This window comes from Dipteris shenzhenensis, chromosome 19 (assembly GCF_047967505.1).
Source record: "Dipteris shenzhenensis isolate YYH24624 ecotype China chromosome 19, Dip_SZ_1.0, whole genome shotgun sequence".
Taxonomy (NCBI): domain Eukaryota; kingdom Viridiplantae; phylum Streptophyta; class Polypodiopsida; order Gleicheniales; family Dipteridaceae; genus Dipteris; species Dipteris shenzhenensis.
Window position 1 is genome coordinate 26,661,646 of NC_141614.1, and position 13,228 is coordinate 26,674,873.

Below are 13,228 nucleotides of genomic sequence, written 5' to 3' on the forward strand. Positions count from 1 at the left end.
TGCTATGGAGGAGGGTGTTGCTCAGCTAGATCTGTGCGAGGTGGCAGAGGAGAGCCCGAGAGAAGGGGTTGCTGCCATAGATGGCAAAGAGGTTGAGAGCCCATTAAAGGCAGCTACGGATAAGTCTTATGTGTAGATGATGATCATGCTCCAGTGTTGAGTGGTGATGATGTGCATATGATGGCTGAATGCAATCAGTTTGTGGTTGACACTGTGATTGTGCATACTGAAGAAGCAGAGATTTCAGGTTCAGCAAATGAGGAAGAGAGGTGTGAAATTAGTAGTGAAGATGAGAGCTCGATCATGTGTGACAGTGATGAAGCTGATGTGGCTATTACTGATAAAGTAAAAGACCTACAGACAGCAAGTGTTGATTGTGTGCATGCAAATTGTGATGAGTATGATGAGGTTAAGATTCAGTGTTTACAAGATAATGGTGATTCAAAGGATGAGATGGATTGTGTTCTTGATGATGCACTGAATGATATGTTAGCATTGATCTCTTCAAAAGAGAATGAAAACACCAGTATGCATGTTGAGCTAGATGGCAGTGATAGTGTGATTGATGATCAGCTGGATGTTTTGCTTGATGATACCCTTGTGGATTTTGCATGTGTGGTTGCTGATGATAAGATGTGTGTTTCTTATCATGCCCAAGAGAATGAGTCAGATGTTAGTGAGGACAAAATGCCTGTAAGATCTGTGTGTGAGGTTGTAACCTCAAAAGATGTGGCTGATGTGAAGCTGAGAAAGACTCATGATACAAGTGTGATAGCTAATAGCCAATGGAGTGGTGTAATATCTTGGCAGGATAAGATATGGGATCCTGGAGGCTTAGTGAAGATGAGGATACATGGAAGGAGCTGGTGGCTACATCAAATTGGTGTGCTAATGATTCCATTTGATCCAGGAGGATGGTGGATTATGCATATCTGGCAGTGGAGGGTTCAAAGTTATCCTTTTGATCCGGGAGGAGGAAAGCAGAGGCATAGCGCACAAGCTTGCTTTGTTTTTGATCCAGGTGGTTTGCTGATGTTCTTCTTTAGCTGTTGGACATGAATGTCACAGCAGAAGAGTAGGGGTTGCTAGAGATGTGTGGATAAAAAGGAAAAATATTTTTCACTTGTTGCATGTTGCTGGGTGAGTGTATAGCTATGTACATAGCTAGTTGGTTGTGGAAATGAGCTGTGGGTAGCCTCATGATGGACTCCACACTGATGACATATTGTCTTGAGATGGAAGACGCTTCTACATGGACTTCTGGGAGATGATGAAAAGCAATGTGGGCGCATCAGGCACTTGAGCTTCATGAACTCGCGGTTATATGTGGCAATCAAATAATAAAAATTTGCTTGAAGGATATGTGCAAAGGTGGAGTGCCTAAGGTTGGATAAGGTGCACTAATTGCCTTAGTGTAAAGTTTGAAGGGAAGGGGGAGAGTGGTGAAAAAGCAAAAGGTGACGTGGCCATAATCAAAAAAGCATGCATGCAGGTGGCTACGTGATGAGGAAGAGAAAGCTTCTCGACGACGAGCTGGCAGGGAGTCACGTACGCGGAGAAGACAGCTAGCAGGAGAATTCCAGAGGGGATCGATCGCTCTACGGAGGGAGCTGCTGGAGTCTAGAAGGGGGGATTATGCCTCAGAGGTGGGGGGTCTCTACGATGGAAGCAGGAGGAGGACTTTTGTCGATGGGGGCCGTGGCTCTTGCGGAGAGAATCTCAAACGACGAGAGGTCATGAGCTCCGTGTGTTCTGTGTGTAGAAGAGCAGCATCAATGGCTCGTCGATCCTACGGGAAGAGTAGTTGATAGCGCAGGCTGGGAGCTTTTGGAATCGAAGGAGCTTGACGACTACGCAGGTCTAGAGATTCGTGGAGGTTTCTGGTCGATGGGCGAGGAGGTGCGTGAGTGAACATGAAGCGGGGAGGCCAAGAATATACGAGGAGAACGGGAGGCCTTTGGGTGAGGATTGCGACAGAGGGGGATCCCTCAGAGGACGCAAAAGGACCAGGTAGAGGGGAAGAAGAGGATGGAATGGAAGCTCGGTGGGAGACGTTGGTGTGGGAGAAGGAGTACATGAGGAACGCAATACGCTGAGAGAGCGCAGGAAGGATGGCCGAGAGCTGGAACATGGCCAGGTGAAGGATTGTGCTGCATAAGCGGGGGGTAGGTCCCAAGAGCGAAGGTTCTGCTGGGGAGGCTGAGTGCTACCGGATGTAGCTTAGGCGTGGCTACTGTGTGGAGGTGATGGGAGAAGCAGCTTGGAGAGAAGGTGGACTACGCGTCACTACTGCAGGGGAGATTCGTCAAGGAGCCTTGCTTTCATGTCTTTGAGCAGTTCGGGATGGGCTAGTTAGTCGTCAAGTGAGCACACAACTGCTTCAAAGCTGAGGGCAGAGAGGCTTTTGGTTAAGCGGGTGCTTTATGAAGAGTAACAGAAGTGTCGGGTGTTGACAATGGTCACGTATATGAAGGGTTGTTGCTCTTGTTGGGAGGTGCAGAAACTTGGCCCTAGGTGTCACTACTATATAAAGTGGATAAAGAGTGAGCACGAGAATAGCTATGAGGTAGCTATTATAGATTGAAGGCAGAGATGAGCAAGAGATGGCAGGCTGCATCATTTCGAGTGCTTGTGATGATCTATGGGAAAGATGAAACAAGATTTCTAACTGAGGCCACTTTGTGGGTGGTTGCCCGATGAATTGTGGGTTGGATGCATTTGAAGCTGAATGCTTTCAGAGTTATTGAAGGAAGGAGTCTGCTTGTGATGGGCTGTGTGGTCCACTGCATTTTTGTTTGAGGTTGTCTGGCTCTGGAGAAAATGTATCCAAGAGTGAGTTGTCTCAGGAGATCTATAGAGAGGAAAATGTTGATTGAATGCCTTTTGCCTTGTGATTGTGTTGTTCGGGTGTTTTGAACGTGGATGAGTGTGGCTGTGAAGGCGGGTTAGGCTCTACTCTTTTTGTCCATCCAACGTGATCCATTAACATAATTCACCATGTTTACAAAATAGAAAGCTCACTTGAGTAATGCATTCAAACTTGCATTGCTCCATCCATAAATGGTCTGCAAGTTTAGTAAATTGCTTGTTTTTATGTTTTCATATGTGCTTAGAAGAGTGAGTTTTTTCTTAAATTTTAGCCAAAAACTAGTCCAAAAGTATATGTAAAAATGAATTTGTATATTGATAAGTCCAAAATTAATGAATTAAGTGTTAAGAGTGAAACCATATTAATTTGAAATTAGATTAGAACTTAAAGAATAAAACAATTTAAAAAGTGAGATTACAAGTAGGAGGAGATTAATACCATGCAAGCAGTCACCTCAGTCCAATCAATGTCGCTCCCAGCACCTCCTGCTTAATAAACGATAGCTTCACTCCTATGCGGAATGCGCATCTCATCTCTTTGTCTGTGGGAAGGTGACCCATTACCAGGGATGTTTTTATCGAAGGTATAGAAATATAGTATTATAATATACTGGCGAAATTTTTCATAAATTATTTTTAAAAGTTTCAAAGAATTGGCGAATTATATCTTTTGTTATAATTTTTGTTTCAAAACTTGGCTAAATATTCTAAGGCATTTAAAAAACTTTCAATTTTCACAAATATACTAAAAACTAGTTATATTGAAAACTCTGTCTTTTCCGTTTTACATAATTTCAAAATACATGAAATAGCTAGCATTTAGGATACTGTAGAGTATGCAAAACATAAAATTGTTTAAGGATAATGAATTTCCTTCAAATCCAATGGGAAAAGAAATTTCTCAAAGTCTAGTTTAAGTAGTCCAAAAAAGCTAATTATAGCCTTTTGTTTTACAGCTTGACTTCTAGAGTGCTAATGCTCTATCATACGGAAAGCTACTAACATCATAAGAACAAGAGTATAATCTCAAGCTAAGATCTAAGTTATCATCTAGCTTATTACGAAGCTTATTCTTCAAATAACAGAGAGTACTAAAACGCCTTTCATCCTCAACTGATGAGCCAAGAATAAAGGTTTGACATAAATTTGCAAGCTTGAAGTACTCAGAAATGTTATCTTGTAAGAATGTACTGCGAGAGAGCTCGTTCCAAAGCCGAACCATCGAACCTTGCATTTGAATATTTTTCATTAAATTACTTTGTTGGTGCATGACTTCTTCAAAAAGAGAAGACTGTGAATAAAGCTTTCCAAAATCCAACAAATCATTGTACTTTATATTGTCCATGTCAATGTCCCATCCAAAGTGTTTTTTGAGGGCATCCAAATGATTCTTTAGACCTGCTTTGATACTTTCAAAAGATCCATTGACCCAAAAATGTGAAAATATGATGATAAATGCTTCCATTAGGTCATTTCGTGAAAACCTACTTCTAATCTCATCTACCACTGCACTTGCAACTTCACTAAGAGCATTTTTCACTATTTGTACTTTCTTTAAAAAAGCCTCTTTTTTAATGTATTGTAGTCTTTTGTGTCGTTTGTTTCCTCTCATCATCCTGAAAACCTGATTGTTTACACGAAGGCAAACATATCCTTCCTGGTCACATGTTAAAAGTGAGGAATCCCCATCTAGGTCTATTAAACTTTTCCAATCTTTAAACAATTTCTCGTCTTAAAAACTGGAGCTTGACTTCTTATCATATGCTGTTGTTATACTCAAATTAGTGAGTTTTATTGCCTTGACATATTCATTGATATAAATATCCTTCGATTGCGACATTTTACTCAACATATTCATTTTTTTTAAAAGTAAAATAATTCCACACAATCCCAATATCGGATCTATGTTGGTCTGTTTATGATACAAAATATTTACATTTTCAACCTCTTCTTCTACCTCCATGTGCATTAAATAGACCAAAGTCTTGTATTCATCCCATAATCTTTTCACTGACTGAACCAAAAATATCCATCTAGTATCCACATTCTTCAAAATCTTCCTCCCTTTTGTACCCAATGCTTCTGAAATAACTCTAAATTGATTGTATCTTTTTGGACTCTTGCAAAAGTAAGAGTAGCTTTTTTTAACCAACGTCTCGATTCGTTATACTGATGGAAATGTGGACACAACTTTGTAAGCTAGATTTATGCGATGAGCCATACAATATATCCCAACACAGTAAGGAGCATATTTTGTTTCTATTTATACAGAGACCATTCCGACAACCTTACAAGACTGAAGCACCATCACATGCAAAACAAACAAGTTTCTTGACCATCTCAAACTCTATCACACCTCCATACTCTTTTAAAGCTTGGATCAAAATTTGCACTAAGTTATTAGCATTGGATTCTGAATTAAGTTTGTGTACATGTAAAAAATATGATTCTCTTATTGTTTTCTACCACGTTCAAATGCATTCCCAACCATGATGTAGTATCCACAGCTGTGTCCTCATTAATATCATTTGCAAATGTTGGGTTCCTTGCGCATGCTTCATTAAACCGAGCCAAGACATTCCCAATGTTACTCTCTACCCATAGCATAACATCACTATCCCATTTTGTGATCCCTACAAGGTGTTTCTTGCTAGGATCCAATTCTACTTCACGCCTTGTATTCAAAACAACTTTGCTATTTAGAGTATGCAATCTAAAAGTGCTTTCTATGGTCATCCCCATCTCCTTTGTACTCATGTTATTTATCTCTACAAGCTCATTTCGAAGGACTTGATTGACATACTTCCGTTGTCCTTTAGATAACTCAAAATCAATAGCCTTACGCTTAGATCCTTCCATCCCTAAGCCATATGTAGGATCAAAACAAAAATAGTTCTAAATATTCACACTTTGATAGCCATATGGACTAGCATGCAGAGTCCTTCACGGGCAACCTCTTCTAGGAGGACTATTTTACTTTGAGTTTGAAGGGGTTCTCCCTTTTTCTCAAAGGTTTCTATCGGATTGAGATGGCACTATCAGCCTCAATCCTTTCTTTTTGGCTCTTGAGCTTTTCGTGAATTGCATGATCTATCCCGTATGGAGCTTGCTCTAACGGTTTTTCTTTAATACTTAATAGAAGTCTCTTTTTACCCAAAAAAAAAAAAAAAAGGTTCTAAATCTAAGAAATGGAACAACTTTATCATAGCCCAATATACATGAAATTGATATCAACTTATTAAAAAAAGAAGGATCACATCACATCATGCATACCAAACAATAATGCATATGCATATTCACAACATAAACTTTAAAAAAATAAATAAGCATATATTTCTACAAGTTGTCAGCTAGAACTAAGGAACTTGGTCCTAAGTCGTGGTGCCTCTTAGCCCCCTGCCTTGTGAGCGCAGGAACCAGACACCACTTCCTGAACCAAGCCCTTCTTTCATGTTTGAAATCATAATGCTACACTACATAAAGCATACCAAACCAATTTTAACTTACTCTATACAATGCACCAATAAATACATTAAAAAAGAAAGAGCACATCACAACTTGATCCTAGGTCGTGGTGCCTCTTAGCCCCCTGCCTTGTGAGCGCAGGAACCAGACACCACTTCCTGAACCAAGCCCTTCTTTCATGTTTGAAATCATAATGCTACACTACATAAAGCATGCCAAACCAATTTTAACTTACTCTATACAATGCACCAATAAATACATTAAAAAAGAAAGAGCACATCACAGACAATGATGCATATGCATATTCACAACAGAAACTTTTAAAAAATAAATAAGCATACATTTCTTCAGCTTGTCAACTAGATCTAAGAAACTTGATCCTAGATCGTGGTGCCTCTTAGCCCCCTGCCTTGTGAGCGCAAGAACCAGACACCACTTCCTGAACCAAGTCCTTATTTCATGTTTGAAATCATGATACTACACTACATAAAGCATGCCAAACCAATTTCAGCTTACTCTATACAATGCACCAATAAATACATTAAAAAAGAAAGAGCACATTACAAACAATGATGCATATGCATATTCACAACAGAAACTTTAAAAAAATAAATAAGCATACATTTCTTTAGCTTGTCAACTAGATCTAAGAAACTTGGTCCTAGGTCGTGGTGCCTCTTAGTCAACCTGTCTTGTGAGCGCAAGAACCAGACACCACTTTCTGAACCAAGCCCTTATTTCATGTTTGAAATCATAATACTACACTACATAAAGCATGCCAAACCAATTTCAACTTACTCTATACAATGCACCAATAAATACATTAAAAAAGACTTGCTACCCATGTGACAGCAGATCTGCTGCCTACATGTCAACCTTAATTCTTTCCCTACTGTAGTCAATCCTCTACAGCTACTGGTTATGGTGTATGAAAGACCAGATAGAGATTACACATACCAATTTTTAGTAGCACCCAAGCTTTAAGGCATCTCCTTCTGGAACCATGGATGTTGGTGATGGACAAATTCTGCTACTTGTGCCGATGGTTGTGGAATTAGTTCACCTTGCTTCCCTATTCCTTGGCTAGATTGAGAATGTTATGGTTATGTGTTGTGTTTGCCTCCATGGTACCTCTTGCAGACATGAGAAACTAGGTCCACACAAAGGCCTAAGATTAATCCTTATACATGCAAGGGAGATAACCATTTGAGAGGGTCTATCCTATTTTTTCTAAACCTCGACCCTTAGGCACTCTTGCTAGCATGTGATCCTAGCCATAGATTTATCCTTGACCACCATGAGATGGCATGTGAAACTATGTGACTAGATGTATCCTTGACATAGCATGAGGCAAACCCTTGAGGGGGGGTATGTTAGGAGCGTGGGGAATCGCGTTAGGAGCTTGGAGATTTAGTGCTACAGACGAATCTGCAAGGTCGGTGGAAGCTTAGGACAGATGGCAATGCAGCAACCTCCATCTCGAAGCACGAGCACTCGCACACATAAACACACACCATTATGCACGCACGCACGCGCACACGTACACAGACATGCACGTGTGCATGCACATGCATGCACTCTCGCAGGTGTACATGCACACCGGCACATTAAAGATGCATTCAGTTTTCTTCAATTGACTTGCACATACAGACAAAACTTGAATGTGCATCCGCAGTGCTCCTCTCAATAATTCACAATTATGCCATGCCAAATCGTTTTTAATCCCCAAGCATGACCAAATGAACAGGATTAAAGAAAAGCATACATTTTTATCAATGAAAAGTCAAACATAGAAAGTAGAAAAAAGAAGTTAGTGCGTGTACCTCTTTATAGTCTTCGTTTTGCTTTTGATCATACAAAAGAGGAAGAACGAGAAGAAATGTTCATGGCAACAATCAATGGCTTAACACATGCACACACATGCACACACATACACACACATACCTTACATGTATATTCATAGTTCTTATATATGCAGAGATGCTAATGAAGAAACAATTCCATACCCTGCAGCACCGTTGCCCACTCTCGTTTTGTGGCACTCCGTTCTTCTGGACATCCAAAGCAAGATTGAGTGTGCCATCAATTAAAGAAGTACATTTTGATTGCAAAGACTTTGTCTCTAGATTAACTGTTTGAGCACCATCTTCTACAATCTCTCGCATTGTTGCCAAAAACCCAGACATCTGTTGCGTAGGGATTTCTGGCCAAGTTGAGGAAAGGTTTTTCCAATCTTGGTTGTGACCAAATGAGGATTTCTGGTCTATTCCCATTGACACAGAAGCAGGAAAACATGTGACCATTTGAGCAGAATCCAAGAATTGCTCACATTACTGGAAAGATAATATGGAACATGACGACAAAGCAAGTGAATTTCACATTTTTCTGGCAATTGAGATGTTTAACCTGAGATAATCATACCAGTCCCTTGTTTCACTTCCTCTGTAGAATTGGCTGCTACCGACAAATCCTCACCATCCCAGCTTGGATAGATGTGAAATCTCACATCCCCTTTGCAAGCTTGCTCATTGGTTTCTGTATCAGAAAAAAAATGTGGCAATTTGGTCAGAATCCAATGATTGCTCATGATTGCCTTAGATGCTCAACTAATTAGTGATTGAACTTTTGATTTTATCATGCGGTGTACTGATACCTGTGCTTTGGCGTCTGATTGATTTAAATCCGTCTCCAGAATTGTCTGCTAATAGATTCTGACCAGTTAAGCTTGGATATTCCCGACATCCCATGTTTTCTTTCGAAGGTTGGTTGTCAGCTGCTGTGTCTGACTACAACAAGTGGTTATGAATATTATCTCCACTCTCCTGCGACTCATTTGAACTTGAGTCAGCTGCACACACTAAACGTGGAAGAAGCTTCTGTGTGGCCAACAGACGCGATGAAGGCTTTTTGGAGACACCCATTTCAGGATCTGATAAATGCTCCAAATCCATGTTTCCTCATTTTGAAACCTAGTAATCTGTGCCCATTGATAGCCTTTACATATCAAAGATTAAATTGTTTCTTTGTTATATGTAAAAGGATCCACTGTGGTCACAGCGGGCACTGGTACAAGGAGAGTAAAAAGGGATTATGAAGAGTAGACTGTGTGCAGGGTCACTAAATGCAGAGCGCAAGAGGATGTATTGAACTGCAAAATGATCAAGTGGCGCTGGTACAATTGGGTATTACCCAAAAACCTAGCCAGTTCTAATGTCCTTACCCGAAAAAATCATGTCCTCAAATTCTGACTGTCAGACTAGCAAGAGCTCCAGTAACAGAGAATGAAAACCCCCATGTATTACATAGCTTGAATCTGAGCCTGCACAAGGCCGGATTAAGTTTTTTTAATATAGGTAGAACAATCCTAAGTGATCTTCTCGTTTGGAAGGATTCTTATCATCTGGTAAGCCCTTGCATTTGAAAATGTCATCATGTCTAGTCAATGGAGAGTTGAATCTGGGCATGCTGACAAAAGATTGTTGAGCATATGTTGTCTTTCAATTAAATCTATGTTGTCTTTCAACTCTCAAACCATGCTCTACATCAGTGCCTGCAAAATCACTATCAGCAAAGCCTTGGGATTAATAAAATTATGGGAGCCGCTGCTGTCCACCAGTATATGATCAAAGTCTTGCTTTAATATGTCTCTGCTTTGAATATAAGCAGTACAATCTCAACAGAGAACGAAGTAGTATGTGCCATCATATCAGTTGTGACTATAGGAAATTACCTGCCTAACTGTCACATCCAAATGACCACCTGCACACAGAAGTCATTATGTACAGCATCCAAGAATCTTATTCTAAATGTGTATACTTGTTTTCCTTTGTAGGATCTCAAGAAGGCACTTCTATTCAAATCAAATAACAATACCTGTCCATCCCACTATCCAGAAAGAGCCCACTTTTGAATACTAAAAAAAGAGGTTATAAAGCATGTTGCGAAACTTAGCTCAGAGTTGCAGTTTGAATCAATTCCCGTACTAGTATGCATTTAAAGAGAAAAAGGAACACAAGAAGAGCAATACACTCACTTGAAATATAAAGAATTATCGCAATACCAACATGCACGCTTGGCAAGAGCATACAGTAATATTTCAACACATTCAAATGGCTTGCGTTGCCTACACCAAAAGGTTCTTTGTCGCAAGAGGTGTGAAAGACTTACCCCTGAAGATTGCCTGTAGGGCCAATTGTGTTTTAGCTTTGCACCCAGTTGTTCTGCATCCAACTCGTCAAGAACTGCAAGCACATGCTTCAACTCCTCCCGCTTCTCTAGTGGCATCAATAAATCTTTCTCCAGATTTTCCTTACATTATTTTTTGAGAAGATGGTCTGCTCTATAGAACTGACCCGTCTCATCCTTCACCATTAAATCGGTAAATTTATCCACGTGCCCAAAAGCCTTAAGAACCACATAGGGAGTGACGCAAGGGCAATCCACTTCCAGCATACCCTCCTCCAAAATGAAATGCTGCAGACAATCCATTTGCAAAACTCGATTTCATCACGGCACATTCATAGCATTAAGGGTGCAGAAATGGGCAAAACACGAGTCGCTTACACAAAGAAGACGGAGGAAAGACCTGGCGCCAGAAGGCCAGCACATTTGCTTTGACCGCGCAGCCCGGAGGACCGTAATCATACAACCCCATGACACCCCCATAAATCCCAAAAAAAGGGAGGATGAAAAGGCGTCTCTCCAATGTGTTGTTTACATCCTTGCAAAACGATTCCGCGCTGCCAACTCCATTCCCCACGCCAGCCTTGGCGGAATACTCCTTGGAAGCATCCTGAAGCTGTAGCTTCAAGTCCTGGAGGAGCTTCACGGCCTCCTAAATGTCAGCAGGGTCAGCCTTAGAAGGCTTGAGAGATCACACAAGGCCCCCCTGCTTCTCGATAGCTGCCTGCTGAGCAACCAAAGAGAGACGCAAAGTCTCGAGCTGGTCCGCCGGAGCACCCATGCGAAGGGGTGGGATTAATCCAGCTGCTAGCCAAAAGAATCAACTCCTACAAATCGAATCAGCGATGCAGATTTACAAAGGGACGCCAGGAGCAAGCAATGAAGCCGAGAGGGGACTCAAACAGAAACTATGACGATCTCTTACGCGAATTGGGGCCAAATCGCTACGATAATGAGCTCCCAGGAGCAAAATAGCTCCGATAAGCAGCTCGAAAGGCGACTGTGGCAATCTGTAGGGGGATGAGGGGAACTTGAAATGATTCTTGTCGGGTAAATTGCTGCAGGAAGATCGATTTGAATGCAAAACTAGCGAGGCGATGCGATGCGATTAGTGCCTCCCTTCCCACAATAGCTCCACCTCCCCTTTGCCGTTGGATCTCACCCTTCAGATCTCGCCGCGTGGACGCTCCAGATAATAGGGTTTCCTCCTTTTTTTTCCCACCTCGCATAGGATTATCCTGGCTAGTGCTGCCCGTCTTCATCACCCACTTGCTCACTCTCATCACCCACACAAGGGTCCATTGGTTTGAAAAATCAATCCTCATCTTGTGCACAATAGCAATGATAATAGAAGCTCGAAAGCTATTAGTTGACCTCACTTGGACTAAATTTTATGCTCTTATGGATTATTACATGTATTTCCCTAATCATGCGACCAATCATGTCTTAACATCATAAAATGCTCAATTACATCATTGAAGAAATTAACCAACAATAGACTATGAGTGAACGGGATTATTTTTATACTAAGTAAATGAATACCAAACAGTACCACTTTTCCTTAACTACAATCTTTGAAAACACACTATTTTAGATTCTTGAGTAAATCACAATAATATGAAACTTGGTGTTGCCCTCTACCACTTTCAATCTCCATTCAGGTTCTCATTATAAAGCATGTGCACTAGAAATGCATGGTATGCTATGAATTTGGCACTTAACAATATTAAACATAATATTTTTTGAAAAGAATTCAAAATTTTATTGATTAGTAGAAAAGGAGAGAAGGGGTGGGGGGAGAGGGAGGACACCCCATCCCTCTTATTTATGAGGGTCAAAATTTTAAAGCTCAATTTATTCACAACATCTCAGCCCATTGTGCATCAATGTTGTCAATGTAACCTACTACAAAAGCTATTGAACAAAAACGATGTGCATTGGCGCATTAGCAAAGGCTTCCTCGCCCATCAGCAAAAATGATGTGCATTGGTGCATTAGCAATGACTGATGATCCAAAGGGTTCAAAAGGGTGGCATTTCCATGAAGATTATGGATATAGAGATCAAGAGAGAAAGGCTAATAAAAAGCTAGAGCACACGTCTTGATAGGACAAAATGATGCCCACACGGGGCTGGATGGCTAATGTGGGTATGGGATTGGGTTGGGAACGTGGGTGGGCTAATATAGACATGGTAGAAGAGGGGGCTTCTTGATTCTTCCTTTCTTCCACTGTCACCCTTTGCTCATTCATCAATGTGCATCCCTAAAGCGAGCTGGGAGAGAGGGGATTACAACATGTTATGTATCCCCACAGACATTGGATTATATTAGGACAATCTCTAGGGACATATCTTACCTTCCTTAGCACTCCACGAGGACATCTAGAGGTGCAAGTAGCTAGGAAAGGTCTTGCTCATATGGGACTTCAATGCCAAGACCAGCAACATGTGTGTGTATGTGTAAAAATAGAAAGAGAGTATGTCCCCCTATACATTGATACATACATTTAAGTATTTGCATGTGGCATTTTAGTTTAGTTCATTTCTTCTTATTTGTTGTCATAAATCTATAGAATCTTCCACTATAGAAGATTGTGAGACTGGATAGATGGCTTAAGTGCTTGAGGGGTAGATTTATATTTAAAGCCTCTATTGACTGGCAAGTTCTTTGCATTGTGATAAATTTCTAAATATATAAATGTATAGAAGTACAT

General features: G+C 40.7%; 1 protein-coding gene and 1 long non-coding RNA gene across 3 annotated transcripts; both read right to left on the minus strand.

Annotated features, from left to right (window-relative positions):
- Window positions 1-8,005: 8,005 nt before the first annotated feature.
- Window positions 8,006-9,817, minus strand: LOC147890283 (uncharacterized). Its single transcript, XR_015542791.1, has 2 exons — window positions 8,987-9,817; window positions 8,006-8,868 (listed from the first exon to the last, which is right to left on the minus strand). It is a non-coding gene; the product is annotated as an uncharacterized LOC147890283 (long non-coding RNA).
- A 754-nt stretch (window positions 9,818-10,571) lies between these two features.
- On the minus strand, window positions 10,572-11,737 carry LOC147890284 (glycine--tRNA ligase, mitochondrial 1-like). 2 transcript variants are annotated; one of them, XM_087391121.1, is made up of 3 exons: window positions 11,441-11,737; window positions 10,919-11,319; window positions 10,572-10,806 (listed from the first exon to the last, which is right to left on the minus strand). In XM_087391121.1, the coding sequence occupies exons 2-3, from the start codon at window positions 10,985-10,987 to the stop codon at window positions 10,648-10,650; spliced, it is 228 nt and encodes a 75-aa protein (XP_087247247.1). In that variant the 5' UTR covers window positions 10,988-11,319; window positions 11,441-11,737; the 3' UTR covers window positions 10,572-10,647. The 2 variants fall into 2 exon arrangements, with proteins under 2 accessions (XP_087247247.1, XP_087247246.1); XM_087391120.1 differs by having other exon boundaries at window positions 10,919-11,342.
- Between the last annotated feature and the right edge of the window lie 1,491 nt (window positions 11,738-13,228).